The 25,736-nt window shown below is 53.3% G+C and overlaps 1 protein-coding gene and 1 long non-coding RNA gene across 3 annotated transcripts in view; one reads left to right on the forward strand and one right to left on the reverse strand.

Moving 5' to 3' along the window:
* Window positions 1-765: 765 nt before the first annotated feature.
* On the reverse strand, window positions 766-9,963 carry LOC309872635. Its single transcript, XR_014316032.1, has 3 exons — window positions 9,708-9,963; window positions 2,769-2,899; window positions 766-1,664 (listed from the first exon to the last, which is right to left on the reverse strand). It is a non-coding gene; the product is annotated as an uncharacterized lncRNA (long non-coding RNA).
* ADCY5 (adenylate cyclase 5) overlaps window positions 6,987-25,736 on the forward strand; it is a 147,569-nt gene continuing 128,819 nt past the window's right edge. For both annotated transcript variants that reach the window (XM_082746353.1, XM_082746354.1), the window contains exon 1: window positions 6,987-8,230. In XM_082746353.1, coding sequence (XP_082602479.1) covers window positions 7,100-8,230 — 1,131 coding nt within the window. In that variant the 5' untranslated portion in view covers window positions 6,987-7,099. The remainder of the gene's footprint in view (window positions 8,231-25,736) is intronic.

Genomic DNA, 25,736 nt, shown 5'->3' on the forward strand with positions numbered 1-25,736 from the left:
GGGCCAACTGCAAACTTCTTATTATCCTCGATTTCCAAGCCAAGGAAGCCAGAGGTCAAGAGTGAGAGGGCTGAGACCCTTGGTTCTTCCTAACTGCCAGTGGGGAAGGGGCTAGAGTGGTGAATGGTTCCTAGGGACAGCAGGGACTTCTGCTGCCCATGCCCAGTGGCTAAGACACGGGGCCCCAAGCCTCCAAGGATGACTCCCTCAGGATACTCCGTGCTCCATCCTCTTAGCCTCTCTCTGATTTGGGGATAACAATGAGTTAGGTCTTTGTGGGGAAGGTAAATCACCTAGTTTGCAGGGTGGGGCTTCCTTTCAAAATGCAAACGTCCGGGAGTGAGTGACACATTTTTGGGAATAGGGTGATCTTTAAGATTCTTTCACCCTACCGAGAGCCCTTGGAGTCTTAGCGGTCCTTAATTCCAGGTGAGGAATATATTACAGGGCAGGATAAATCCTTTTTTCACCCTCAAATCCTAACTGGCTTCTATTTCTGCCCTCTTCCTTCCCTACTCCCTGGCACCCGTGCCCTCTTCTGGTTCCATTTTTCTTGGCAAATGCTCAGTGGTCCTAGGCGTTCTCTCCTTCCTCTCCCTCACTTATCTCTGTTCCTAATCAGCAAGCATCCATTCCCTTATTGGCCTTGCCTTGGTTGGGCAATAATGGGGGAAGCCTGCTGACCAAACTCATTCACATTGACTTGATAACAACCAACAGCCGCGGCATGAATCCTTCAGTCTCCGAGGGGTATCTGCATTCATTTTTATAACCACCTTATTGAAATATAATTTACATACCATAAAGTTCATCTGGTGAGTTAAACTATGCAATCCAATGGTTTTTAGTACATTTCTTGAGTTGAGCAATCATTACCATAATCTAACTTTAGAGCATCTTCATAACCCCCCTACAGAAATCTTGTGCCCATGAGCCATCATCACTCCCTATTCCTCCCCATCCCCAGGGCCAGGTAGCCACTACTCTAATCTACTTTCTGTCTCTAGGTTTGTTGCATTCATTTTTAGGGAATGATTTTCATCCCCAAACATGACTATCTAATGGTGGAATTTTAAGCAGTGTGAAGGAAGGTATTTTTAGGTAGGGGAATAGTACTGATACCTACTTCTACAAATATTTCTAAATGTTCTAAAATATTAATATTTTAATTTCCAAAATAGAACTATTCTTCCAAAAAGGAGCCCGGGAGAGTGCAGAATGAAATCCTAAAGTGTAACTGAGGCACGAGAGGGAAGATGCCTGGGGGAAGAAGGGGGCGTCAGCAGATCTCCCAAAGGACCTTCAGTGCCCTGGGGTGTGTGGTCACCTCACCTCTGCAAACCAAGTACTCATGTCAGCAGGAGGCCTGCTGTGGCGTTGGGTCAACCCCTATCTGATGACAACAGCCAGGTGTGCATTCTGGAGTTGGTCTTCAAAACTTCTGCCTTTCGTTCCTTTCCTTGTCTTCGTCTGACCTTGAGGACTCCTCTTCTTCCCAGAGGTTGACTCCTGGGTTTCAGCCTTCCACAGATATCTGCCAGCCAATGGCATCATCTCCATTGCATCACTCTGGGCTCAGTCACTTGGCAAGAGCTTCCTTACCAGTCCCCTATGCTCTTAGATCTTGTTTTCTCAGTCTTTATATCATTGCCAGAGTTTGCCTCCTAAAACATAATGGGCCAGAAAACTCCTGAACCCAGATTCAGGGGCTTTTTATTTTTTAATTTTTTAAAAAATATCTTATTTATTTGGCAGACAGAGATCACGAGTAGGCAGAAAGGCAGGCAGAGAGAGGGGAAGCAGGCTCCCTGCTGAGCAGAGAGCCCATTCGGGGCTTGATCCCAGAACCCTGGGATTATGACCTGAGCTGAAGGCAGAGGCTTAACCCACAGGTGCCCCTCAGGGGCTTTTCAAACTGAAGCCCACCCTCCCTCTACACCGTGTTCAAGAGTCCACCCCACCTCTCCCTCTCCATCTACTGTTGCCAGTTGCCATGCTCCCCATCCTGCCCCTTCCCCCAGCAGACTCCATTCTGCTCACTATTCCTCAGCTGTACCACTTGTTTATCAACAAACAGTTATCGGGCATCTCCTATGTGCCAGACACAAGGCTGAGCACGGGGCACAAGAATGAGTAAGATACCAACTCTGCCCTCAAGGAGTTCAGCTGACTGTGGAGACAGTTCTGACAAGTTAAGAAAATACAATGTGACAAGTGCTATAATAGAGATTAAAGCAAGGTGTGCTGGAAGCTGAGGAGGAGGGAGCGCCTCACAGCCTGGGTGAGGCATGAGGGAGGGTTTCACAGAGGTGCCACGAATGTCATCTGGGCAGAGTAGGAAAAGTCCTCGGTACAGAGGCTTAAGGGGCAACTCGGGGTGCTTGGGTGACATGGGGAAGTGATGGACAGTGAAAGCAGGCGAGTAGGAAGAGGCTGTTTTGTGGACAGTTTTCAGTTAGGGGGTGTGACCTGCAGGATCAAAGTGGGGCACAAAGTGGAAGACAGATTGAGAGCAAGGAGGATGGAAGAAGGAGAGAGCCGGAGATTGTGCAGGCAAGGAGCAGGGAGGATATGTGGGAAGGCAGCAGCTGGAGAATGTGGAAGAAGACAGATGTGAAAAGTTGAGGGTGTGGCAGCAGGAACCTGTGACTGGGATAGGAGGGGAGGAGGGTTCACAGCTCAAAGATCAGGGAGACTGGGGGACAGTGATTCCACAAGTGGTGAGAAAACAGGGAGGAGCAGGCTTCAAGTAAGTAACCTTAACTTACTTTTAGATAAGCTGAACCTTTCCCTGGTGGGTCCCAAGGAGCATCCATGGGAAGCTTGCCGGTGGACAGGGCTAACTAAGCTTGGTACTGGGAAGGGAGGCAGGGGCTGAAGATAGACATTTCTGCAATACCTTAAAGAAAAAAAAAGTTTATCCTTAGACCCAGCAATTCTCCTCGTAGGAATTTCTTCTAAGGATATAAAGATACATGTGATTTATCTGCAAAAATGTTCATTGTTTATAACAGTAAAAGAGTGGAAACTTTCTATAAAACTGCTATGATAGTGAAAGATGTCCAACCACAGGGGACTGGTTAAATAAATTATGCCATTTTAAAATGCAATGGAATTCTGTTTGGACAATAAGAGGAATATTGTAGATGAATGCTTACTGACATGAAAAAAAAATACAATATTTAGCTAAGCAGAAAAATGTAAACTGTAAAATCATTTGCCCAGTAAAAGTCCCATTTTTAAGCCCTATTTTTTGTTAAGAAAAAAATTAAGATGTTAATGGTTTTTTTCTAGGTAGTATGATTATGAATGTGTTTGCTTTTGTCTTTTTTTTGGTAGTTTTTCTATATTTGATCATAAATGCCTTTTTTGGGTAAGTTGGTGGTTATTTTATTTTATTTTATTTTTTTAAAAGATTATTTACTTATTTATTTGGGAGAAAGACAGAGGGGCAGAGGGAGTGGGGGAAGCAGGATCCCTGAGGAGCAGGGTGCCTGACATTTGCCTCCATCCCAGGACCCCCTGATCATGACCTGAGCTGAAGGCTGATGCTTAATTGACTGAGCCACTCAGGTCCCCCAAGATGATGGTTGTTTTAAACATTTGAATAAGATGAAAAGGAATGAACTAGGGAGAACTTCAGGGAATCAGAGGATCAAGGAGGGAACCCAATCACCTTGATACCTCTGGCCATCTGGGTCTGTCCATGCAGTTGCCTATCTGGGGGTCCCTCTCATACCATTTATGCTACAGGCTGTGTGGTAGAGTACAAGGAGCAGGCTGACCTTCGGTTCCATTCCGCTACAAACTACAGGCCTTGATTCTCTAAGTCTCAGTTTTCTATCTTTACAGTGGGGAGAATAACATCTTCCTCAAAATGTTTATATGACAATAGAATATCTACAGATATATAGTAGTTGCTTACTAAATACTAAATATCAGTCCATTCCTCCTTTCTTCTTTCATCCTTCTCTGTTAACCTGATTTGACCTCTAGTCTTTTTTTGGCCTTCTCATAATGAGAAGAAATGCCTCCTCCCTAAAATCCCTAAATGACAAAATCGTGGCTCAAAACTGCAGTCAATGGCTAGCTACTCTCCCTCCCTCATGGTAACCAAAGTTGGCTCATCTTTTTATCCCCAGAGCACCTAGCAGGGTGCTTGACACATAATGGGTGCTCCAGGAATGTATGTGGGCCAAGTTCAGGGTGCTTTTTTTTATGGCTTAGCTAATTATGGATTGGTTATTCAAGGGCTGAATTGCTCAAGGGTTTCTTATTCAGATCTCTTGGATTCGTCCTCCCAATTTTTGACTCTGGCAAGGCTTATCTTGCAATCTGCAAAGAGATGATCAACGGAGAGAGAAAGGGAAGCTCACTCAGACTGCAGGCTCCTTCTCAGAAGCTCTGCAGAGAGAGCTGGAGGAAGAAGAGTAAAGTGAAGGTTGTTTCTCTTTCTCCAGTAGAGGTGTGCTACCCTACCCGTGCCTGCCCCACTGTCTAGACTGCCAGAAACTCCACTAGAGCAGCTTAGGGGCAAGGAGAATTGGGTAGATACATCATTCCACAGATCAAGGTCCTCATTGATGGGCAGTGAAGTCCTTTTCTCCACTCCTGACTCTTTGTGGCTGGTGCTGTGCAGGAGGAGTGTCTGGTCATCCGAGGTCCAGGGGGGACCGCACTTCGTTCTGGGTTAACAGCTTGCTAGGTGTACAGGGGGCAATTTGGTGCCGAGCAAAGATCTTTCCGTTGCAAGTTAGGGGAGTTGTGTGACCATGGCAAGCTAACCACACTCTCGAAGTCTCAGCTTCAATTTATAAAATTGGGAGTAATCACACACGCCCTGTTTGTTCTCTGTCACACCCTAGGGCTATTGAAGGAAGCCAAATGAGATTTAAAAAACGAAGGAACAAAGGAAGGAAAGACGGACGGGAGGAAGGAAAAAGGAAGGAAGGAACGAACGAAAGAACGGGGGAGGGAAGGAGAGAGGGAGGAAGGAAGGAAAAAAGGAAAAAAGGAGGGAAGGAAGAAGCAGGAAAGACAAAAAGAAAAAGTGTCAACAGGCAAAAGCTCTTCACAAACGCCAGGTGTTCCTAGTGCTGTCTGCTGGGCTCCCTCTAGGTAACTACCCATCGAAGTGCTCCTGTCCGCCCCGCCCTGGCTGCATCAGCCTCACCCACTGCATCTCCATCTTTTCCGTCATGCCTTCCTGCGTCTCAGAGATCCTCAATTTCTCCATCTCCCCCGTCCATTTCCGGGTCTGGCTCTCGCGCCCCTCCGGGGACTCTGGTCTTTCGCTCCCTGCTGCAGTCGCTGCCCCGGCGCCCCCAGCCCGGTGCGCCCTCCTTTGGCACGGCCGCCCGGCCAGAGAATCGCCCAATAAGAGCGCGGGGCTCAAGTCTGACAGCTCAGGAAGCGGCCAATCGAGCCGGGCCAGTGAAGGGGGGCGCAGCGCGGGGGCTGAAGTTGGGTTGAATGGGGGGAGGGGGATTAAAGGGGGATACAAAAGAGGGGAGCTTGGACTAGGGGCGCAAGAACCTAAGCAGGGGGCGGGGGAGGAGCGCATGCCACCCAGGTCCAGCGAAGGGACTGCCGGCTGGACGAGGCTCCAGGCGCCTGGGAGGGAGGGGGTGCGGCGAGAAATTTAGGTGAGGAAGGGGAACTGGGGACCCCGCGGCCCCGGGCGCCTCACGGGGCCTGGCCTGATGATGCCCGCGGGGCGCAGAGGCGGGGGCCGCGGCCCGGCCGGGGGCGGAGGCGGCCGCCCGCCTCTCTGAGCCGAGGCCGGAGCGGCGCGGGGGGCGGGGAGGCGGCGGGAGGAGGGGATGCGGAGGGCTCTCCGGCGGCGGCGGCGGCGGCGGCAAGCGGGCGAGAAGGGAGGAGCGGCGCGAGCGGCCGGAGCGGCGCAGGGCCCGAGGCGTGCATGGCGCGCCCTGAGCCCGGCTCCAGCCGGCCTCCTCGGAGCGCCCCCGGGCCGCAGCAGCTCTTGGGCGGACCCCTCTCGGCCGGCTGCATCTGAGTCCTGGCCCTCGATCTCTGGATGCCGCACTGCCCGGGAGAAGCCCGCCTGCTTCGGGGCACAACGGCGGCGGCGCTGCGCCGGATTCCGCCCTCCGCCTAGTCCTTCTGCGCCCGGCGGCGGCGGGCCCGCAGCCGGCGGCGAGGAGCCTGGGGCTTACGGAGTCGGCGCGGCAGCCCTCCTGGGCCAGCGGGTCCGGGCCAGCCCCGCTCGGTTTGGGGGGAAGGGGGAGGCGAGAGGGGAAGGGCCGCGCCACAGGAGCCGGTCCTCGCCCCCGCCCCCTGCGCGGACGCGCTGAAAGCTCGGCTCGGCTTTCGCGGGGGCCTCGCTCCCACTCTCGCTGCGGGAGGTGGGGGATGCGGGCGACGGCCCCCCTGGGCTCCAGGACCCACCCCCCAGGGCCCCGGAGCTGTTGCTCCGCCCGCCGCCCCCTCCCCCGTCCTCTCCACCCCCCATCCCACCTCCCCACCCCTCGTAAGAAAATAATGCTGCCTGGCTCCCGCACCTCCCAGTCGCTCCTAGTCCGCCGCGAGGAAAGGGTACCCGCTCGGTCTCCACGCCGGGACCCCCGCCTCGCCGCCCTAGCCGCCGCCTCGCCGCGTGTGCCGCTGGGCCCCGCTTAGACAGAATCTGCGAGCGCCGCGCCCCGGCATTGCCAGCCCCGGGGAGGCGCCGCCCGCAAGGACACCTCTCCGTCCCGCCTTGTCCGCAACAACTCCGGTCCTCGTCGAGCTCGACGCGAACCAGGAGTCCGGACGTCCCTCTGCGCGCGGCGCAGCCGCTCGAGCAGTCCCAGCTGCCCCAGCTCGGAGCCAACTCCATCTCGGACCTGGGACTCCGGACGCGGATTCTCAGCCACTTCTCACCTCGGGGCTGTGCCTGCCTACCCGCTTGCCCTCCTGCTGCTCTGCTTCTCCGCTCAGGACGGGGGTGCCAAGATGCCCCGCTGCTGCGCAGGGCCCCGGGCCGCCCTCGACGTGTGACCCCAGCCTGGTCCCCCTGCTCGGCGGTCCGCCGTCCCCTTGGAGACCCCCGGCCCGACCCCGGGGGGAAGAGGAAGAAGACGACGAGGCCGAGGGGGGGATGTCCGGCTCCAAAAGCGTGAGCCCCCCGGGCTACGCGGCGCAGACAGCTGCTGCGCCGGCGTCCCGGGGAGGCCCGGAACACCGCTCGGCGTGGGGGGAGGCGGATTCCCGCGCCAATGGCTACCCCCACGCTCCCGGGGGTTCGACCCGCGGCTGCACCAAGAAACCCGGGGGGGCGGTGACCCCGCAGCAGCAGCAGCAGCGCTTGGCTAACCGCTGGCGCAGCGACGACGACGACGATCCTCCGCTGAGCGGCGACGACCCCCTGGCCGGGGGCTTCGGCTTCAGTTTCCGCTCCAAGTCGGCCTGGCAGGAGCGCGGCGGCGACGACTGCGGTCGCGGCAGCCGCCGGCAGCGGCGGGGCGCGGCCGGCGGGGGCAGCACCCGGGCGCCCCCTGCGGGCGGCGGTGGCGGCTCGGCGGCGGCGGCGGCAGCGGCCGGCGGGACGGAGGTGCGCCCTCGCTCGGTGGAGCTGGGCCTGGAGGAGCGGCGGGGCAAGGGCCGCGCGGTGGACGAACTGGAGGCCGGCGCCGTCGAGGGCGACGAAGGGTCTGGGGATGGCGGCAGCTCGGCAGAATCGAGTGCGGGGCCCGGCGCAGTGCTGTCGCTGGGCGCCTGCTGCCTGGCGCTGCTGCAGATATTCCGCTCCAAGAAGTTCCCGTCGGACAAGCTGGAGCGGCTGTACCAGCGCTACTTCTTCCGTCTGAACCAGAGCAGCCTCACGATGCTCATGGCCGTGCTGGTGCTCGTGTGCCTCGTCATGTTGGCCTTCCACGCGGCGCGGCCCCCGCTCCAGCTGCCCTACCTGGCAGTGCTGGCGGCTGCGGTAGGTGTCATCCTCGTCATGGCTGTGCTCTGCAACCGCGCCGCCTTCCACCAGGACCACATGGGCCTGGCCTGCTACGCGCTCATCGCCGTCGTGCTGGCCGTCCAGGTGGTGGGCCTGCTGCTGCCCCAGCCACGCAGCGCCTCGGAGGGCATCTGGTGGACCGTGTTCTTCATCTACACCATCTACACGTTGCTGCCTGTGCGCATGCGTGCCGCGGTACTCAGCGGAGTGCTCCTGTCTGCCCTCCACCTGGCCATAGCCCTGCGCACCAACGCCCAGGACCAGTTCCTGCTCAAGCAGGTAGGAGCCCAACTGGCCGCAGGGCCATGGGTTGTGGGGTGCAGAGGCCTGGGGCTGACTCCAAAGAGAAGCAACCCCATCACCCTTTCTAAAGCAGTGAAAGAGCCAGAGTGACTTGGCTGTGCCAGTCAGTGGTGTCTATAGAGCCTCTTAACCCCCTCTGAGCCCCAGCATGTCCATTTACAAATGATGCCGTTGCCCCCGGAGAGGACACGTAGCCACTAGTGTGGGGCTAGGCGTGAGGAAGGAGAGTTGGAGGAGAAAATTCTATGGCGAAGTCCCCCTTCCCTCCCCTGTCCCCGTATATAAAAGGCCCCTCACAAAAGTGTCTGGACCCCATAGCAGCCTCTCCCTCCTCGTTTGTTGAGGTTTCCTGGATAGAGCGTTGGGGAGGGGAGCTCCTGGGCTCCCCTTGCCTGGTTTCAAGGAGGAGAAATGATAACCCTGCCAGTTGTCTGAGGCCGAGGGGGTTTCCATCTCCCGAGCTGGAGAGGTCCCTGAACTTGAGGGAGGACTGACAAGTTTGTTTTGTTTATGAAAGTGCCCCAAATCAAAACCAAAACCAAAATAAAAACAACCTGCCTTTAGCAAAGGTGGGAAGGAACCTCTGAGATGTGTGTGTGTGTGGTACTCCCACTCCTGGGCTGAGCAGAAAGCTAGCGTTGGGTGGTGTGACCCCTTTCCCAGGGTGTTCCTGGCTACTGCTTGTGGTGGGGGCTCTTTCTTTCTGTTGAGACTGGTTCCATGAGCTCAGAACGGTGAGCTCTGGAGGAAATAAAACCTCTGGTTAACTGGTGACTCCACTGAAGGCTTCTGGAAGAAAGGTGCGCTTGGTCTCCTCACCTCCGGTGAGACCAGCCCCTCTGATAGGCACACCTGCTTCCTTTAGCAGTGGCCTTGTCTGGAGCTGCACGGGCCTCAGGCATTGACCCTGCTTCAGTGCAGCTCAGCTGTGAGACTCAGGTGAGCCCTTGACTAAGTTCGTTTCTTGACCGTGGACCCCACTGCACCCCACCCCTTTCCGAATGTCTGCGTCCTCTGATAGACCCTCTGGCCATATTCCATTGACATTCCCTTCCCCCTGCTTTTGATGCCTTTTCTCAGACTTTGATCCCGTTGAGTACTGCATATTCTTTGAGGGATTTTTCTGTGCCCCCAGCTTCCTGGGTGTGGTACCCATCTCTCCACAGAGAATAACACCAGTATGGGCTTCAGGGAGCTGGACTCTAGCTGCACCTCCAAAGTACTCCGTGACTGGGAGGGAGAGGATCTGCAGCCTCTCTGGGCCCCAGGTTCTTTTCTCGAGAATGAGAGAATTGTGTATGCTCCTTCCAGTTCCCACCTCTGTGCCAAGCCTCACCCTCTGTGCCAAGCCTCACCGCCTACCGGGAGCCCCTCCTTCCAGTCCAACCACACTGGTCTCTCCCTCTTCTGCATGGTTAACAATAGAGTGTGAGCCACACAGCGGAGCATTTACTTATTTTCCAGCGCCCATTGGTTTTGCTCCCTGTCCAATGTAAGCTCCTTGCATGCAGGATTCTTGACGTGTATCGTTTTCCTTCTCCACCCTCTCCCTTGTCTAGCACATTTTCGGGTACTTAGTAGGGATTTAATAACTGCTTGCCAGTTTGGTTGTGTTCCAGTGAGTGGAGTAGGTGGGGCTCTTGAAGCTTCAAGTTTTTCTGATCTGGGATCAGAAAGAAAAAAAAATCTTCAGAGATCAGCTTTGAACTTGACAGAGAAACCCATCGAGAGGTGGGGTATAAGAAAAAGTTAACTGGTATTGTTAGTGCTTATATAGGCTGCGAGTATTTCTGACCTGAGGACCCAGGCTCTCACAGGGATATCATATCTTTGGATGTTGTTCCTGGCTTGGGTGGGAGGCAGGTTGCTTGGATGGGTGTAGCTTTTCTGCAGAGGGAAGGGCATGTCATCCATATGGAGAAGCAGAAATTTCTAGGATCGTTCAGGGTATTTTCTCTGAACTAGCCCTAAGCCATCCTAGATGTATGGTTTCAAGGGACTGGAGTCAGATCCCAAGAAAGGAGTTCTGGTCCTGGGGTGCTCCAGCCCCATCTTAGCATAAGAATGCTCTGGCCACAGCAGAGGGACTGTCTGAGGGGCTCCCCTTCTTTCTCCGGCAAATCTCCCTTCTCTCCTCTACCTTCACCACCTCCCACCCAGGCTGCTTTTACCTGTTACAGTCTTTAGACTTGGCTGTAGGCTTTTGGGTGGATTTACACTTAACTTCTCACATTCTGCTCCGTTGAGGACAGCAAAGCTTGTTAGCAATGGTCCAGGACGAGGGAATGCAAACATTCTCCTTGCCTTCAGAGAAAACTGTATTTTAGCGGGGGTTTGTATTTGGTTATGCCTGGTAGAAAATTTGTGTTTCTTGACCAAACTGTGATGGATGGTAGGGAACCATTAGTGGGACAGTTTAGCATTAACCTCTGCCTCAGAGCAGCCGTTGTTTGAGGCTGGCTTGCATTACATGCCTTGTTCTTTTCTGGGGTAAAGACACACGTCCAGGGAAATGGGGGAGCAGTGCATGGTTTCTAATGTTGGGGCATTGGAAATCCTCCCCACACTTCGCCGCCCCACAGTGCCCTGGACACATAATAGACCCTCAGAAAACCATATTCTTCTCTTCTCCTGCAAGGCCAGCCCCTTTGCTCCCATAGCCCACGTCCGTCCTCAACATCATTATCTGAGCCGGGTATTTTCTTCTTCCCGCCCCCCGCCCCTATGTTCAGGGCTCCGTCCTTTGCTCCAGTTAGGAGGAGAAGTACTTGGTTTCTGAACCAGTGCCTCCTGACGATTTTTCCTCAAAAGATGAACGAGAGGTAGTCGTCTCTGGGGGACGGTGTTTCTTCCCTTCCTATGTCTTTTGCTCTAGCTCTACCCCCAGCATCCATCACCCTCCCCCTCTGCTTTCTCTCTCACTTCCTCTCTCCTCCCGCCCCCCTTCCAGTTCCCTGTTGCTCTCTGCCCACCTTTCCTCTCTTATCTGCCTGCCGGCTCCTGCTACTTCCCCATCTCTCACTCCCTGTTTGCAGCCTCCCAGCCTCTCCTGTGATCTTGTCTCACCGTTGTCTCCTCCGTGGGGTACAGTAGGAGCGTCACGGGCTTGTTTTTTTTTTAATCCTTCTTTGCCTGTTAGAAGTCCCTCTGCTACACCCATACCATAAATAACACTCGAGCATCTGCCAAACACATTCCTCACTTGTGTTAATAGGGCTGCAATGATGCTGGAGCCTGTTGCCATGGCAACCTCATTTTTGTTTGATTGTATCCCACTCTGCTACATAAAGCCTCTGCACGCACTCACACACAAACAAGCACGCTCGCACAACCATCACATATGCTCAGCTATTAAAGATCATTTTGGAGAATATCTCTCTGGGCTCCGTGGGTGCGGGCGGTCATCTGCTCGAGGAGATGAACATTCCTACTGTCCGGTGTTACTCCATGAGGTGATGACAGATGGGAGAGGAAAGTAGAGAGTCCTGTTCAGATGTTGGGTATTATTATTATTATTATTTCTGAGAAGATTCTGACCCCATGCGTGTCCCTGTGAGCTTGGGAGAGTTGCAAGAAGCCGCCCTCGTGGTGTGGGATGACCAGTCCTCCTCCCCCGCCCCCATCACCTCCTTCCTCTCTTCCAGCCATGACCCTTCTGGAGAAACCCCACGATTGCCTGCGTTTCTTCCTCTGTGCCTGTTTGAACCTGTAACCATCAGCAGTTGTCCCAGAGATCAGAGAGGCACAGGCGCTGTGTGGGTGATGTTCTGTGGCTGTGAGCACGTGTGAGTGTCTGTAGCTAGCTGGCTGGTGGGGGGAGGGGCTGCCGAGCACTAACTGACTGCTGTACATGCGCGGGTGTGTCTGCCGGTGTGCGTGCGCACACACGTGTCTGGTGTGTGTGTGTATGTGTGTTCATCGCATGGGCTGACCCCAGCAATGGAGGTGGGCCTGGGGACGGCTTTGTGTTGACTTCCAAAGGAGATCACTGCAGCTCTGTCCTGTTTCTTCTTGGCTGGTGGCTGGCCTTTCTGATTCTGGGCCTTGACTGCCTTCCGACCTTGACCTCTGGCTCCTTGGGGAAGTATTCTGGGTACACATCCTCTACTATCCCTAATGAAGCTGGGGGCTGGATTCGAGTGGTCAGCTCCTCTGAAATATAGGGCTCCGATCCTTCCCTTTCGAAGATTCTGCCTCCTGCCCACTCACTCAGCTGCCCAGTGAGTCCCATTCAAAGGCTGCCTCCTGGGCGCCTGGGTGGCTCAATGGGTTAGGCTGCTGCCTTCAGCTCAGGTCATGATCTCAGGGTCCTGAGATCGAGTCCCGCATCGGGCTCTCTGCTTGGCAGGGAGCCTGCTTCCTCCTCTCTCTCTGCCTGCCTCTCTGCCTACTTGTGATCTCTCTCTGTCAAATAAATAAATAAAATCTTAAAAAAAAAAAAAAGGCTGCCTCCTTGCTCGGGAGCTCGGCGCAGAGGCCTGTGTGGTGGGTGACTGGGGCTGCCGCCGGCCGCTCCCTCCTTGCTTGCTGGGGTGCTGTGAAGGAGGACACTCTTCCACCACAGTGCCTGGGAATTTCTGGCCACTAGTTACTGCCCCCATCACCCGCATTTCTGGACAGGAGACATCTGGCAGCAGTCTGTCTGGGGTGGGGTGGGGGTGGGCTCTGAGTTTGGAGCCCAGGAGGGTCTGCTTGTCTTAGCTCAAGGCTGATTGTTTTTGCCAATTCTCTTTGCTAATTGTTTTCAGTTATGTTGTCCCCTTCCCAATGCCACCGGTCAGGGGTGTTTGGAGGGGAGCAGAAGCCTGGGGTGGGGGGTCGTCAAGCAGGGCTTCTGGGTAAGGGTTGTCTTCCAGATCCCAGGGGTGCCTTGTTTCCTAGTGGGAGGACTTCAGGCAGGCCAGAGACCCAGCCAAGGAACATGACCAGCTTCTGTATTTGTGGGAATGTTCAGTGTTCATAATTCAATCTAAGTTTTGCTCTGGAGCAAGAGCCTGAAGTATGTGTGCCGTGAACACAGAACAGTGTGCTCACGTCTGTCCGTAAAGAGGACACAGATGCTGTGTTGAGCCTGGTCGCGGGAACCTGCCCAATCTCACAGAAAAGTTTCAACAATCAGTATAAAAGTTCTGGACAGACGCTTTTCCATGCAGAAGGGCCCTGGCCATTGGTCACCTGTTCTGAGGGGCAGCTGGCAGCAGAAGCAGGGCTTTGGCCCACGGTGGGCCAGGCCTCTTGTTTTCCTAAGGGTCATGAAAGGTGCAGCCTTGGTCCCAGCCAGAGATGGAGTGGGTGTTGGGCAAGGCCAGATGGGAGACTCCTGTGACTGTACCAGCCTGTCTATGGGAGATGTCCTGTCCATGACGCCTGCCTCAATTAACTGTGTGTATCTTGTGTATCTTGTGTATCTTGTCGGGGGTCCAGCTCCTGGTCATTTACTTCCCGGGGGGGTTGGAAACTCATGCCCATCAATCCTTTGGGTGCCGTGACATAGGTTATGTTTTAGAATCTCCTCCTTTCGACCATGCTTATCAGATGGGGGCAGCTAGCTAACTGAGGGCAGGATCAGCATTAATGTTCTCTGCCAGACCCAAAACTTCATGGAGAGAGTTAGAAAGCCCTATTTCCCATCTCCTCCTCCCAGTTTTTCTCAAGGCACTGTCCAGATGTAGGACAGGGAAGATCTCTCTTTTTATAAGGTTGCAAACAAAGTCTGGGGGTTTCCGGGTAATAGACTGTGTGTTCAAAATGAGCCTGCATTGCAGACTGGCTGTTTGAGAAGACCAGTGGGTTAATGAGCATACCCAGTTCCTGGGAGGATTCAGGCCCCCTTTGAAATACTGTTGTTGATCCTGGAGTTCAGAGGAAGGGGACTGGAGACCTTGACTTCTGAGAGAACATTTGAAAGGCGGGAGAGATTCAGCTAGGAGGAGTGCAGGCTATAGCAGGGTAAGAAAACAGCTGGGCAAGACATCATTGCTGGGACCCTTGTTACCAGACACTAGAAGAGGGACTAAGTTTACTTTTAGTTGCTCTCAAGGGCAGAGTTGGGGTAAGTGGGTGGAAACAGTGGACAGATTTCAGCTCCAGGAAGGAAGTACCTTTCCAGACTTTGGGGCAGCAGCCACTGAACCAGATGTCTCCCAGGGTAGGCAGTGGGGCAGTGGAGGCTTTCAAGTCGAGGCTGGCTGGCCCTAAACCCTGTTGGGGTGTTCTGTCGTCATGCCCATCTCAGGCTCTGTTTGAAAGAAGCAAGAGCAGGGGAGGGCACCTGGCTGGCTCTGTCAGTGGAGCGTATGACTCTGGATCTCGGGGTTGAGTTCAAGCTCCACATTGGATGTAGAGATTATGTAAATGTAAAAAATTAAATAAAAATTTTAAAAAGAAGCAAAATCATAGCAGACCTGATGTGAGACTTTCAGGTGGGGCTGGCCAGGATGTGCTGATGGGAAGATGCAGGTCTGGAAGGCGATGGGTGGTGGTGAGATCGGATGGAAGGGATGCCCCAGACCTGGACTCATATTCTCTTCTCAACTTTTCCCATCCCCTGCCTCTGATTTGGACAAAGCCCTCTGTGGCCCTCTGTGGCGGTGCTGGGGGGGCGTTCAGCAGAAAGGTCGACCTCGGTTTGAGTCCTGGTTTATTCATTCCTTTGTCTGGTAGTGGTTATGAAAAATACTGAGGATACCCTGGTCCAGAACAGACGCACAGGATGGGGAGAACAAGGAGTGGGGCAAGAGGTAGGTTTGAAGGAAGAGTAGAGCTTCAGGAAAGCGAGAGGAGATTGCAGCTCTGAGGATGTGGCCAGGCCTGGCCGTGGGGGCAGGGATGCTGTCTGGGAACAATGGGATGTAGTTACCAGAAAAGGGGGAAAGACAAACAAACACGGGGAGACAGTAGTGGCTTTATTCTACAGGACAGCCTCATGTGTCAGTGTGCGGTCCTCCCACCCCCTCCTTGCTTGTAGTGGGTTATGAGCTGTTGCTTTTGGGCTTGAGGCTTCCTAACCTCACACTTGGGTGGTCCCCCTCCCTTCCCCATAGGGATCCTCGGGCTGTATTGCACAGCTCACTGCAGTCTCAGTTGGCTCTTGGAAGGGGTTTTCGGGGACCCCAGTGCCTGGCACATAGTAGGTGCTCAGTGAGGGTTTGAATGAGTGAATGAATGGGCGGTGGGGTGGGTGGATGGCTGCACACAGACTCTGTTGTGCCGAAGTGCTAGACCAACACCTCCACAGAAGGAAGCGATGCAGCTTGGCTTGGAAGCCTATTTTGGTGGATTGCAATCCGAAACTCAGAGCAGGGCTTCCAGAATCCCTCCTGCTGCAATCTAAAACGTGTGCCTTCTTGGAAACGGAGAGCTGTCGCCTGGCACTGCCGATACTATATCACTTCACAGATCTGAAAACCATTATTAAGTCATTCTTTCAGCCTTCTCCCCGTTCAGTCAGACAGCAGCTGTTTATTAGGCACCTACTGTATACCAGGCACTGTGCTAGGCCATGGCGGGCGGCGGGGTGCGTTACAGAGGCTGGGTCGTGGCACCCAGGACTGCCATTAGTACATACTCTAAGTGTCCTTTGGAGGGATGTTAATAGATGTTTTGCCTACACACATTTGCTTCTGTGTCAGATGAGCTTTGGACATACTGGCTTAAACAGAATTCTTTACCATAGGACTTCAAAGCTTTGAATGTGTTAATGCACACTAAAATTTGTCAAGGGGGATATCATATGAAGCCTTTATCAAGCATATTTGACCCTAGAATCCATTTTTTAAGAAACATAACAGGGGTCAGTAGTGTTTGTTGGGGGGCGCTTGGGTGGCTCAAGCATCTGACTTCAGCTCAGGTCATGATCCCAGGGTCCTGGGATCAAGCGCCTGCATCAGGCTTCTTGCTCGGTGGGAGTCTGCTTCTCTCTCTGCCTCTGCAGCTTCCCATGCTTGTCTTCACTCTCATGCTTTCTCTTTCTCTCTGTCCAATAGATAGATGAAAACTCTTAAAAAATAAAAAAAAAAATAGTGTTTGTTGGAACTCACTTTAGGACACAACTGCTTCAGGAGCTGGGAGCAGCCTGGAAATTTCTCAGGCATGGGCCTCTGGGATAGGCCTAGGCAAAGTAATCGAGATGGGGGCATTGTCTGGGGGCTTTCCTCCCTCAAGAAGATTTCTCAGCTGGCATTGGCTGGCTGCCCGTTTTAAAGTCTCATTCCTCATCTGGGTCTGAAATCCTTATAAAATAGAGGGTTTTGATGGAAGGGACCACGAAGATGCCTCCTTTAATCTAATTTTAGTTTGGTTTTGGGTTTTTTTTCTGCCTTTTTTTGCTATCATTCGACATTGGAGCAGGTTGGTTGGGTTTCTGTATAATGACCTTTGGTGGGTCTGGGGGCCACTGAATGTCTTTCTAGAACTTTCTTCAGGCTCTGATTATATGGCTGTCTGTAGGGAAGTAAGTGATGGGTGATTCTAGATCATTCTTCTTCCCTAAATTTTGTTTTCTTCCCACCTCAACTTCTTCATCCAAAAGGAAGAAGTCTTGAAAGATTATTGATTATATGGGATGCCTGGGTGAGCCTGGGTGGCTCAGTCGTTAAGCGTCTGCCTTCAGCTCAGGTCATGATCCCAGGGTCCAGGGATCAAACCCTGCATTGGGCTTCCTGGTCAGTGGGAAGCCTGCTTCTCCCTCTCCCACCCCCCCTGCTTGTGTTCTCTCTCTCTCTGCTGTGTCTCTCTGTCAAATAAATAAAATCTTTAAAACAAAACAAAACAAAAAAACAAAGATTATTGATTATAAACCATGAGTATATACTCAATGTTTACTAGGAGCCAGACATGGAAGGAACTAATCCCCTCCATACATGACCTCATCTAATCACAATATCCCTACAAGAAAGACATTTTTATCCTCATTTTAGGGCTTGGATAATGAAATAAGAGAAGGTAAGTCATACAGCTGGTGACAAGGTCACACAGCCTGTGACAGAGCAGATGGTATGGCGTGCCCCCATATTCCCTGGGCATGTACCTTTCCACTCCTGCCAGCCATAAGTACCTGAGGGCTTTTTCTGGCCCTGAGCCTCTCTGCTTGCCTGTGGGGCAGGTCAGAGTGCTGGGGGTCTCCAGCCTGAGAGTGGCTCTCAACCAGTGACCATCGTGTGCTGGTGGAGGGATGCCCCAGCTCTCTTGTCCCTGGGGTGCGGGGAGTCTCACTCTGAGACATGTGTTCTACCGGCTCCCCACCCCAAGGAAGTTGTCGGCTGTAGTTGCCCACAGTGGTAGCAGGCTTGATGATGTTCCCTTTTTCCGGGCCTTCTTCCTTTCCTTGTCTCACTCCTCCATTCCCCTTTAGTGTTTCTTGGGGTCACCTCCCAGGTAAGCCACTTGTACTTGAATCCTTGTTGCACGATCTTTTCCTGTGGGGAATCCAAATCGAGAGTTGAGAAATGGGGCTTCTAATCCAGGTCTAACTTAAACACCAGGAAAGGGGAGAGGCTGCTTATGCAGGTAAACATGCATTGGGTGCAAGACTCTGTGGCAGGCTCAGAACTTAGTCTTGGGGTGCCTGGGTGCCTCAGTCATTAAGCATCTGCCTTTGGCTCCGGTCATGATCCCAGGGTCCTGGGATCCAGCCCCGCATCAGGCTCCCTGTTTGCCGGGAAGCCTGCTTCTCCCTCTCCCAATCCCTCTGCTTGTGTTCCCTCTCTCACTGTGTTTTTCTCTGTCAAATAAATCAAAACAATTAAAAATAAAAAAGAACGGATTCCTGCCTGGGCCCCTCACTCCTACCTGGTAACCTTTGTCACTAGTAGAGTGGTTGTTGCTGGACAAGAGGAATGAACTGGAGTATAAAAAACAATAAAAAATATATATATCTCTATAAATATACACTGCCTGGGTGCTGAGTGAGGAGTAAATGCGGGGCTTGATCTCATGACCCGGAGATCCTGACCTGATGCTTAACTAACTGAACCACCCAGGCACCCACCATCTCTTTTTTAATGACTCACTTTCCCATTTGACTAGCACTTGATTGGTAACAAAGGACTTTACCATGTGTGATCTCGCCTGCTACTTATGAGGGTTCTGAGGCATTGATGGGTTTGGATGGGGCAGTCAGGAGCTCTAAGGCCCAGAGGCCCAGAGAAAACCCTCATTCTGTCCCAAGCTGAGCTGCTTTGCCCCCTCAGTGTTTCCTGTTCACGAGGGATGATAGATTCCTGATTGACAGGATCTGACGTTGCGTGGCCAAAACAAGGTAATGCATTCCCAATTCCAGACCTGTGTTACTGATATTATGTTGGAGAGGGGGAAGTAGGGATTCTGAGGGCTTCAGTGAACTCATTTAGGTCACACAGCTAGTCGTTTTGCTTGGAACCTGCCCCATAAATCCCGATCTCTGACTCTAAATCCTGTGCTCTTTTCACATATGGACTCAGCCTTGCCTCCACTTCATGGTGCATACAGAAGCTAGAGAAGGCACAGCTGTTGTCAGGTTTTGGAATGCGTGGTGTTTTATTTGTGATAGCCTTCCTTCCTTCATGGTGTCTGGCTCAGGTGGGCATTCAGTGAGTTGTCATTTCCTGAGCCTGCGATGCGTCGAGGGAAGGCAGCCTGGAGGTGTTCAGGGGCTGCTTGGGACCAGATGCTTACCGATGAAGAGCTCCTGAGTGGTTTTATGGATGTGCGATAGGGACTGAGACCCAGGGGAGGGGTCAGAAGTGACACTAGGATGGCTTACCTCGGGGGAGGCTGCCTCCTATCCACTCTTACGGTGGCATAAGTGGAGTAGCGGAGGGGACGGAGGAGGCTGCTGGGGATGCGCCATGGTACTCCTTGGTAGAGCCTGGAGGTCAGACCCCGGGTCTTTCTGGCAGTACCATCTAGTAGATGTGCGGTTTCGTGCTTATGAGAGTGTTCCTTCGATATGGTCGAAGCCCAGCTCCTCACAACTAGCAACATCCTAAAAAGTACCCTAAACATCCTGCTTCACATCCGCTTCTCTCCCTGTTCCTCTTCTCAAGAAGACGAGAGGAAAACATTAACTCCTACCCAAGTGCCATTTTTTGCCAAGTGGGATTTCAAGATCTTTATTTTCACATTCTCTTTTGGGGATGGGAAAGCTATTTATTTGTTTACTTAGCCTGCCAAATCCCCAGTCTGTCTCTGGCCAACGCCCTGTTCCTGTCAACATTTTACCCTGTTGCACAGGAGGGAACCATCCGCCACCCTCCCCCATTCCCCAACCGGCTCCCGGTGGGTACCACCAGCAGGCAGTGTCTTGGCCCTACATCTCAGCCGAGGAGTCTGCCAGGGAGCAGTGCGTGAGCTGAACCTTGGTGAGCAGGGCAGCCTTGTGCCCCCCTCCCGGGGCCCTGCCTTTGCAGTTGAACCCTGTAGCTCTAAATTAGAAGGTCCTCTTCTTTTTTCCTGTAGTACTTATACTGGTCTGTAATTTGTCTTGGCTCGTTTTTCCATCTTTCTACTTGACACTCAGCTTTCTGAGGGCAGGGGTCTGTGTCTGCTTTAATACCCGGGTTTTTACGGAATGCTCTTGACTGGTTCCTACTTGCCCAGCAGTGTGGGAAGACAGCGGACAGTTCCCCTTCTCAGTTTCCGTAGGGATTTCTGACTTGGCAGAGAAGAGTCCCTCGTGGTGCTCCCTCCGTGGACCAAGGCAGGCTCGTCCTCCACTGGCGGGGGACCACGTGTCTAGGGTCATGGCGTTAGAAAACACTTCTTTTCTTCTGTACTCTCTTCTCTCTCTCCGATTTCCTACTGGTCTGGCTGGTGGCATCAAGAAGGGCCCCTGCCGCTGTTTGCTCCGCCCCTCCCCCCCATCCTCAATCCCCTGTCTCTTCTTTTTTTTTTTTTTAAGGTTTTATTTTATTTATTCATTTGACAGAGAGAGAGAGAGAGAGGGAGAGAGCAAGAAAGCACAAGGAGGGGGAGCCGCATAGGGAGAGGGAGAAGCAAACTCCCGGCGGAGCAGGGAGCCTGATGCAGGGCTTCATCCCAGGACCCTGAGATCATGACCTGAGCAGAAGGCAGACCCCAACTGACTGAGCCACCCAGGTGCCCAATCCCCTCTTTTTCTCCTCTTTCCTGCTGCCTGAGTCCTCCCCAGCTCCGCCACTCCTGCTGTAAAGTGTGGGGAAGACCCCCAGAGACTTGCTAGGAGTCAAGTTTAAGCATAAGGACAATAAATATGGGCGCGGATGACTACACAGATGCCAGAAAGTGTTCTTCATGCTTCTGGAAGCAACCCCGTGGAATCGCGGTTCCCGCAGTACATTCTCAGCTTCCTTCGAGCTGGTTGCCGCGTGCTCCCGAGGGCTCCGCTTTTCACCTCAAACTCCCAGGGCCAAGACCTCAGCTCTCTGGGTGGGTTAACCTCAAGAGACCCAACGGAACTTAATGTGTGGGAAGTGAAGACACATCTAGGGGTTCTTACGTAACCCCAGTACCCAGGCTCATGCGGGGAAAGGGGCCCCGGGGGTGGAGGGGAGCTGGGCGTCTGCAAGTTCTCACGTTCCTGGTGAGTCTGCCGCGCACCGGGGCGGACAACTACCGCCCTGAGCTTCCCTCCCTCCGCTGAGGGACCGGGTAGATGACACTGAGTCTGATTTATGGCTCTACTGAAAGGCGAGTTGTTCCTATCGAAAGGGTTTATTGTGGTGATTCAGGAAAGAGTGATGGCCACTAAAAATTATTGCAGGCATGTAATGGGAAGGAAACTTGGTTGGTGGTCGGTGTATAAAATCTTGTCAGGCGAGGCTGTAGCTTGGTATATTTATGTTGCTCTTATCACCAGCAATTAGCCCCAAACGCAGCTCGATAAATGGCTGAGCATGGTGCTGTAATAATGGCAGGAATATTTTTGGAAATGACTGCCGCACCATGTGCTCGCCCGAGCCGCCCTAGCAGGGGCACAAATCTCCCGCTCCGGGCTGCGGCCCCGGCGGCGACACCCGGGTCCCTGCTGCTCCGCAGGAACTCCGTCCTGTTCTCCGTACACGGCATCTCCCTTTGGAGTGGGCGGAAAGCGTGCAAACACCCAAGGCCTTCCTCCCCACCCTCAGCAGTGTTCGCGGCCCTCTGTGAGTCCCTCCACCTAGCCTGTAAAGGCGAACAGCGTCTGTAGTAGATGCTCAAAAAATATTTGTGGGATGGATGAATGAATTTGCCCCGAGGGACACAGCAGGTCACTAGCGAGGTTTGCGCTGTTAACTACGGGTACTCCTTGGACTCTTGATTTTTTTGAAAAGCAAGGGGTGATGTCGTTAGTGACTCCCTGTGTGCATTTACTGCTATCAATCAGCCTGTGTGGCGAAGACACCTTCAAATCACTTCTCCAGCACCTTCAGATCAGGGCAGGAAGCACAAGGGCTCTGCTTCAGTCTTCACGCTCTGGGGACACCTAGAGAAGCACAGGAAATGGGGGTCCATCTGAGACCTGGGACGATGGAAACACATCAGATGTGTGGGGTGGAGGCCTGGAAAGCACCCCTATCCAGGACAGAGCGATGTCCTTGGGTTAAATTGTACGCGAATGGCCACATGTGGATTACGCCGTGGTCTTTTTTGGAAAGGGGTTATCTGGGGAGAGTTAATTTTGGATTTTGCTTTACATTTATTTTTAAAGTGGGATATTTCTCCAGCATTGGTGACAATGGCCTAGAAAAGCCAGTTAGTCACCAGCTGACATCTTCCCTGTGTGGGGTGTTTTGCCCCTGCCTGTTTCCCACCTGCCTTCCTTCCGTGGGGTGGGTTTAAACCCTCTCCCTCCGAGGTGTCTGGGGAGATCGCACTGGCAGACAGGTCTCTAGGGAACTCCTGCTGGGTCTGGAGTGGTGTCATTCTCTGCTTTGATCCTGGGGTGTGTGTGTTGGGGGGGCAGGTGAGAGCTTATAGGGGTGGCAGGACGGCCCCCAGGGGTGCTCTTTGCTTCTCCTTGGAGGAAGCAGTGGCATCCAGGTGAGGCTGTGTCCAGGTCTATAAGCAAGTTCCAGCCTGTATTCTCCTGTAGTTTTTTGTTTTGTTTTCGTTTTTCTTTAAATTTGCTTTTTATCTTCTGGAAGTAAAAGGGAAATCACCCTAAACCCAGACATGGCAGGTTTGGAAAAATAGACCTGGTTTCTCTTAAGGAAACAGAGATGTAGGCTGCCCACTCCACTTTCCCTAGGGTCCTCTTTATGTTCCACTGCGGAAGGAAGAGGGTGCTTTGGGCCCTTGGGTGAGGAGGGCCCCCTCCACACCCCCCAGGCTGGCCCTGGAATGACAGGGAGCACTTAACTCATTTACTACAGGCGAGTAAACACTATCCGCTTGGAGACTTCCACTAGGTTTCCACAGCCCCAGCTGGAATGAGCCTAATAGGGCTGGCTCAGGCCCGGAGGGAGCAGAGCAGTGGCTGAGAGCAAGTGAGCTTGGGAGGACCTGTTGCAGTCCCATGCAGGTGTCGGGGTGGGGGGCATTCGTATCCTCCTTAGAGTGGAGGGGCTGGCAGCCTTGGGTTTCCAGGAAGCTGAGAAGCTACCAGGTTAGCCACACCCTAACTTCTCCCACTTGCTCCCACCACCTTAGCCAACCCCATCTCTGGGGAATGGGGACTCTGGTGGTCTCAGAGGAACCTAGTTCTCTCTGCCATTCCCGTAATTCAGGGGCTATGGGAACAAAGAACGATATAGCCCTTCAGGGACTGAAAGTCATGCAGCAGACACGACAGGGTTCCTGGATGCTTCTTTCCTGCTTTAACCTCCATCACGTGTCCCTGTCCACCAGTCCTCCCGGTCAGTGTCCTTCCACGTCCTGGAACTTAGTATGTCCTAAACTGAAATTCTTCAGCATTCCTAACTTGGCTTTATTTTTGTCAGTGTCATTTCTCTCTCTGTCCTAATGTCCAGGTTGGTGGATTGAGATGTTTAGCAAATATGGCCCATGTGTTAAGCACTGGGAACCGAGATGAATTAGCCACTGACCCTTCCCTTGAGAGGAGACCTGTGAATAGTGTCTCTCACGTCCCAGGCTCTGTTCTAAGTGTTTCAGTTGTGTTAAATCATTTAAACCCCACAACTGCCCTCTGAGATAAGCACAGATGTTGTCACCCCCATTCTGCAGATGGGCACATTGAGACATGGCAGGGTAGAGCCAGCTGAACTGATGACCCAGGCAGCCTGGCTCCAAGTCTAGTCTCTTACCTCACACACCCTGGGGCTCAGTGGGGCACCCGCAGTGTTGGCACCAGAGACAAAACCCACTGGCTTCTCCCTGGTGGGAATGGGAAGTGCTGCAGCAAAGGGGAGGCTGGCTCGTAGGTGGGACTAGGTTGGGCAGAGTGTAGATTTCTGGACCAAGGCTTGTTTGTTTGGAGGCAAAGAAGATCTCTAGAAGGTTCTTATGGATAGCAAGTGGATGTGGCCCCATGTGTATTTAGAAATGTGGTTTTAGTGTTGGTGTTTGGAGCTGAAGCGGAGAGGGTAGGATGTGAGTGGAGAGACTGCTGACCTTGGCCCTGAGACTGGGTGAGGTGGGGAGGGGGAGGCTGGAGAGTTGAGGGTGGGGCCTTCAGACAAGACAGGGCGGTTCCCAGAGAGCACCTGGGCATTTGCCTATTAGTTTCTTCTTGCCTTGGTTTCCAGCTGCTCCCTCGTGCTCTCTAACCAGGACACCAGTTCTCCAACCTCTGGGCAACTGGATATCACCTCCTTTCTGGGGAGATCTGGGATGGATCCCTTCTTTCCTTTTCTTGGATTTTAAATATCCCGTGTTAGCCTCCCCCACTTTGAATCCCTAGGGCTCTGCCTTTGTCCAGATGTTAAGCCCTCGACATTGAACCTCTGAGTTCTCCCTCTGGAAACTGGGACCCCCTGCCGCAGCCAGCCCAGCCAGGTACCCAGAGATCCCATGTCTCTGAGAACATTACCCTGCTCTGGGACCTGGTGTCTTGGCCTTGCTGACCCCCAGCAGAGCTCCTTGCACTCCCCGAGTCCCATTATGCAGACTTCTACATATTGTCCTTTCTCAGAGACCCCCGGACAAAGTGCGCATAGAACTCACTCATTCATTGCTTGCCTGTGCTCCATCCCCCACAGGAGTGCCTGCTTCCCCAGGTAGAGCCTCATGCTCAACGACCCTCTTCCCTAGGCCTACAGGGTCTGCCGCACCCCTCTGGGCCTCTTTAGCAGGTCCCTGCCCCTTCTGAGCCTGTTTTGCATAAAATAGGATCTAATACAAATCGTGAGCTTGGAGACTCGTGTCGGACATTATATGTGATGATATATACGAAGGACTTAGCACAGGGCCTGCCCAACTAAAATGCCCTGAATAAATGACCCGTGGTCTGTCCTGGCTGTGTCTAGTTTGTACTTTTAAATTCCCACACATTCTAGGAGAGCCTAGTGTTTTTCTCCAATGTCTGTGAGCATGGATGGTAGTAAAGAGGGTAGAAGAAAATTGCACTATCTCCCAGATAGGCTAAGTGGAGGGAGGTCTAGGTGCTGGGGCGGGGGTTTTGATTTCAGGCTTGCCTCATCCTTATTCTGGCTACCAGACGACTGGCATAGAACCCCTAGGAGTAAGGCAGCTTCCAGAACCGACTGGGACTAGTCTGGGAACTGGGGCAAGACTTTCCTGGGTAAGCATGAAGTGGGGAGTGGGCTGGGCCAGGTCCCTCTCTGAATTTGGTGGTGGCTGTCGCTGAGGAGGCTGTGAGGAGATGAGGCCTGTGACCAGCATCCCCTATCAGGACCTTTCTAGAGAGGCCAGTAAGTAAACTGAGAGTGGTTTTCAAGAGTCGAGGCCCTGGGGGCGAGGGGGACACACATCTGCTTTTCCCAGACGTACTTTCGTCTATAACTTCATTAAGACATGTACTCAGGCAGCAAACGACAAAAAAACCCACCCACGGACCACCAGAGGCCTCAGTGTGGAGAGCACTCTGAGCTGGGGAGAAGTCCAGAGAGAGGCCAGACTAGACACTTGAGGGATCTGGTCTGAGGGTGAGGGACAACCAGGCCATTGAGTCACTTGGCTTGCCCCTCAGTGAGTGTCTAGGTGGGACAGGGCCCTTGCCTGGTCAAGGGATCAGTGAGGATGTCCAGAACATTCCCCCAGCTGGTTAGACCTTGGGGGCTAGAAACAGGGCTGGCCAGCTGGGTGGACTGTTGGAGAACTGCTGGGAAGCGGCATGCCGGCTTCCTGCCTGTTCCTAACCTCATGTACCCCAGACAGGGCCCCTTCCCTCCAGTGCTGCTACTCTCCTGGTGCACCAGGGGCTCCCTGTGCCTGGGCTGCACTCAGGATGCCCGGGGAGGGGCTAGGCCAGCGCCAGAAACCACAACAGACCCTGACCCTGGCTAATGGAGGCGGTCTCGGAATGGACCTTTTTTCTTTTTGGCTAAATTAACATTTGGCATTTCAGGGTGCTGGCCCCATGCCCAGCTGCTCTGGCCTTCTGCCTGTCAGCTCCTTTGAGGCTATT

The sequence above is a fragment of the Mustela nivalis genome (assembly GCF_964662115.1).
Source record: "Mustela nivalis genome assembly, chromosome: 1".
In the NCBI taxonomy this organism is placed as follows: domain Eukaryota; kingdom Metazoa; phylum Chordata; class Mammalia; order Carnivora; family Mustelidae; genus Mustela; species Mustela nivalis.